This window comes from Gastrolobium bilobum, unplaced genomic scaffold (assembly GCF_033153095.1).
Source record: "Gastrolobium bilobum isolate Gb01-03AN ecotype WA unplaced genomic scaffold, APGP_CSIRO_Gbil_v1 utg324010, whole genome shotgun sequence".
Taxonomy (NCBI): domain Eukaryota; kingdom Viridiplantae; phylum Streptophyta; class Magnoliopsida; order Fabales; family Fabaceae; genus Gastrolobium; species Gastrolobium bilobum.
Genome location: NW_026897590.1, coordinates 30,413 through 34,381, shown reverse-complemented (window position 1 = coordinate 34,381; position 3,969 = coordinate 30,413). Strand labels below are relative to the sequence as shown.

The 3,969-nt window shown below is 40.1% G+C and overlaps 1 protein-coding gene across 1 annotated transcript; it reads right to left on the bottom strand.

The window, feature by feature from the left end:
• Window positions 1-888: 888 nt before the first annotated feature.
• LOC133308383 (uncharacterized) lies at window positions 889-3,484 on the bottom strand. The gene is made up of 4 exons (XM_061509001.1): window positions 3,098-3,484; window positions 2,324-3,007; window positions 1,808-2,109; window positions 889-1,687 (listed from the first exon to the last, which is right to left on the bottom strand). Exons 1-4 carry the CDS (start codon window positions 3,482-3,484, stop codon window positions 889-891), a joined length of 2,172 nt encoding a protein of 723 aa, XP_061364985.1.
• Window positions 3,485-3,969: the final 485 nt, after the last annotated feature.

Here is a 3,969-nt window from a genome sequence, read left to right as displayed (position 1 = left end):
AAACGACCGATTCAGCTTATCATAGGCTTTCTCTAAATCAATTTTAATGGCCATAGTACCCATCTTACCTTTAAACTTTGTCATCGAATGGACAATCTCTTTAGCTGCAATAATGTTATTCTGCAAGTTTCTGTTTGGGACAAAGCTGGTTTGGTTATCAGAAACCAAAGCTTCCATTACTTCCTTCAGTCTACCCACTATAACTTTACTCATGCCTTTATAAATCACATTGCACAAGGAAATTGGCCTGAATTGAGAAACCAACGTAGGCTTATTAACCTTTGGGATAAGGGTAATAATCGTACCATTAATATCAGCAATGGTTTGCGGGTTTTCCAAATAAGCTAGGAAAGCATTCCAGACTTGATCACCTACCAGATTCCAGTTCTTTTGATAAAAAGCAGCTATGTACCCATCCTCCCCTGGGGCTTTTGAGCCTTTCATTGTGAAAAAAGCTTTTTTAACTTCCTCCTTAGTAACACTTACCCTTAATTTATCCATGACTTCCTCAGGAACAATAGGCCATCTAGTATTGATCCACTCACGATGACAGCTTTCATCTTTGAAAAGATTAATATAAAAATCGCGGATCATCTTAACCAGGCCTTCCTCTTCACGAATCCAACTTCCATTATCATCCTTGAGTTCCACGATTCTACCTCTTTTCCTTCTGACAATAGTCTTTGTATGATAGTATCTCGTGTTTTTGTCACCTTGATTAATCCACTGAGATCGAGACTTTTCATACCATAATAACTCCTCTTGATCAAGGACCTCCTCAAGTTCAGCTTTGATCTTGCACTCCACTTTCTCCAGATAATCTTTATTGTGCTCAGAAATGGCTCTTTGAATACCTTCAAGTCTTCTCATCAACTTATTCTTCCTATGCTAAATATTCCCAAACACCTTCTCATTCCACTCCTTAATGCAAGGGGTAAGAACCTTCAAACAATCAGCAATGTTCCCATGCACGTGCCAATTGTCCTTTAAAAATTGATTGAACAGGATATGGTCCTGCCAAAAGGAATGGAAACGGAAAGGACAATCCTTCCAGTCATCTTTTGAAGAAGACAAGGATATAAGAAGGGGGATATGGTCACTCTTTAACCTAGGAAGGGCTCTAACATAACCCTCCTCAAATGTAACCCTCCATAAATCGTTACTGCAAGCACGATCTAACCGTTTGAAAACTCTATCCATATTCAGGAAACGAGGACCACGCCAAGTAAATCTCGAATCGGAACTATTCAAATCAATCATCTTCAGATCCGTAAGCAAGGAAGCAAATCTGTTACATTTATATAAATCTACCGGGGCACCTCCACGTTTCTCAAAAGGGGATGCGATTTCATTAAAATCATCGGTGATAAGCCAGGGCTCATTCATAGAATCAGCAATCCGACGAAGATCCTGCCAAACGCTACGTCGCACCTCTTCTCTAGGATTGGCGTAAATAAATGTGCATAAGAACGCAACATTATGGAAGAAACAAACTTTCAAATGAACTATTTGCATGTTCTTTTCCAAAATCGTAACATTACAGAACTCCTTGTTCCACAAAACCCAGATCCCTCCCATGAAACCTTGAGCTTCTTCCACAATACAGCTGTTATACCCTGTTCTTTTAATAATCTTTTCAGCTTTCGCACCACTTATTCTAGGTTCAAAAATAGCAGTCAAATCTATTCTGTGTTTTCAGATCATACTAGTTAAGGTTCCCAAAAACCTTTTCTTTGCCGCCCCGCGACAATTCCAAGCCAGCAAAGACATCAATCAACCATAAGGGTTGCAGGTTCCTGCTGCTGACCCCTTAACAATCTCAACACTATCTTCATTTATACCTCCTTTATCAACCTCCATGTGATGCGATAAAATAGACGCATCCGAATGGGTAGTGACCAAAGTCCTAATAGGATCCGGAGCTTTAGGATATTTTAAACCATTATCACTCTCACTTTGGTCCCCAACGTTCTGATCCACTTCCATTGCTGTATTTTGAACAGGAGGCAACACAACTTGCCTATCTACAAGTAACACAGGGGTAGTCAGATGCTGGTTCTGAATTTTAGCAATAGCTTTCTGACGTAGCCCTATATTATTGGCCAAATCCTGTTTTTTTGAAGGCATAGGAACATTTTAGAGGCTACCCTATCATTTGAGGGTCCCCCAACAAGGATGTACCTATCTGCATGTTCTTCCAATTCAATGCTAGAATGACTCGAGGCATCTTTTCGATTAAAACCTTTTAAACCCTATTAATGATGCCATTATTTTCTACGCTGATGGCTCCCTCATTTCCCCTTGATTTTTGGTCATTAATTACGCTAGGATTATGCCCATGATTAGGCTCCTCATTAATCACTTCCAGCTCAGCTTGATTCAAATCCCCAATCACCATTAAACTATCATAACGTGATTTTGTATTTACTGCATTTAAAACAGGCTGATATGATTGCACTGATAACTGCTTTGATTGTGCAGTATTCTCCCCGAAATCACGTTGAGTGATTCTTCTCGAAGTCATCGGCGTTCTGCCATCTTGGGTAGCAGCTTGGCTTCTAGGGCGGCGTTGGCGATTAACCACCATCCAAGGGCCAAGACCGTTCTGGTTTTCTTCAACTTTATCAGCTTCACCATCCCCAGAAGGATGAGATTCATTCACCACGATCTGTTCTTGAACAATCTCAGAACAACAATCCTTGCTATGGCCATACTTTCCACAGTTGAAACAAATGAGCCCTAGACCTTCATATTCTATATGCTTCAAAACTCCCTCAAGAACATACTCTCCTTTTAAAGGTTTAGCCAAATCCAGTTCAACACAGATCCTTGCAAAGCGACCCCTAGCATGAAGGTTTGTAGTCCTATCAATCTTTATTAACTTCTCTATCCAGTTACCCACCCTACGAAAGAAAACTTCATCATAAAATTCCAATGGAATATTAGGAAGGCGGATCCAAGCTGCTATCTTTGATATGCCCTCAGCATTAGGCCTGAAGCCAGGTTCCTACTTACGTAAGGACAAATAATGACCTAGGACAACCCAAGGGCCTCCACTTAGAGCAAATTCCATGTCTTCATCATCACTAAATTGAACCACATAAAACTCATTCCCAATATCAGTGACGTTCACTTTTCCTTTCCTTCCCCATAGCTCCTCAATCTTTTTCTTCATGAACGAGACACCTGTAGATCTGCCCAGCAGCTTAACAATCAAAGCTTTTTCCCACACTCTATGCAAGTGTCTTCTTCCTCTATTAGTGCAACCAAAATGAGTTTTTCCATCCTCTTCCACCCACATCTTTATGCCCCCAAAATTAACGTCTTCTTCCTCAGCTGGTTCACCCTGCAAATTCTCACCTTCAAGAGTATCAGCACCCTCCCCATCATTCTTCTCTCCATTATGACGTTGCAGCATCTCCTTCCATGAAATTCGACCCTCTTCTTGGTCCTTCATCCAGGATTCCTCCCTAGGAACCCACATCATGTGAGAATTTTTCTCCACGATCTTTATTACGTTTATTACTTCGCTTTAGTATGTCTTCCTCCTCCGATGATCGCTCTGGTGGTTCTCTCACAGTTTTCTCCATGGGATATTTTTAGTTTCATCACATTTTATTGGTTGGAATTGTTGATTTAATTCATGAACCCTAAGTGCATTTTGTATGATTTGTGTTGTTAGAGAGCTCAAACGGAAAATGTATATTAGATAAATATGTCTTAGAATGATGTGTTGGACCCATAAATGCAATAAGATTCATTGTGGAAATGTGATCATAACTTAGGAAATTTTGGATGATGCCATGAATTGGTGAAATTGGATTGGTTATGTAATTGTGTAATTGAATGGTTGGATGTTTGTATGAGTTAATAATATGATTGTGTGAGGTGTGGAGTAGTTGAATTGGATTGAAAATCCCTTGGTGTATGCCTATGATGATTTCAGCCAAAGAGGGAAAAATGGGGTGT

Excerpts from the sequence above, each read along its gene's own strand:
- LOC133308383 (XM_061509001.1), bottom strand. The coding sequence starts at position 3,484 with ATGTGGGTTCCTAGGGAGGAATCCTGGATGAAGGACCAAGAAGAGGGT. Across the intron at positions 3,008-3,097 it reads TTGGGAATGAGTTTTATGTG|GAACCTGGCTTCAGGCCTAA; the intron begins GTTCAATTTAGT and ends TTACGTAAGTAG. Across the intron at positions 1,688-1,807 it reads AGTGTTGAGATTGTTAAGGG|AATAGATTTGACTGCTATTT; the intron begins GTCAGCAGCAGG and ends CTGAAAACACAG.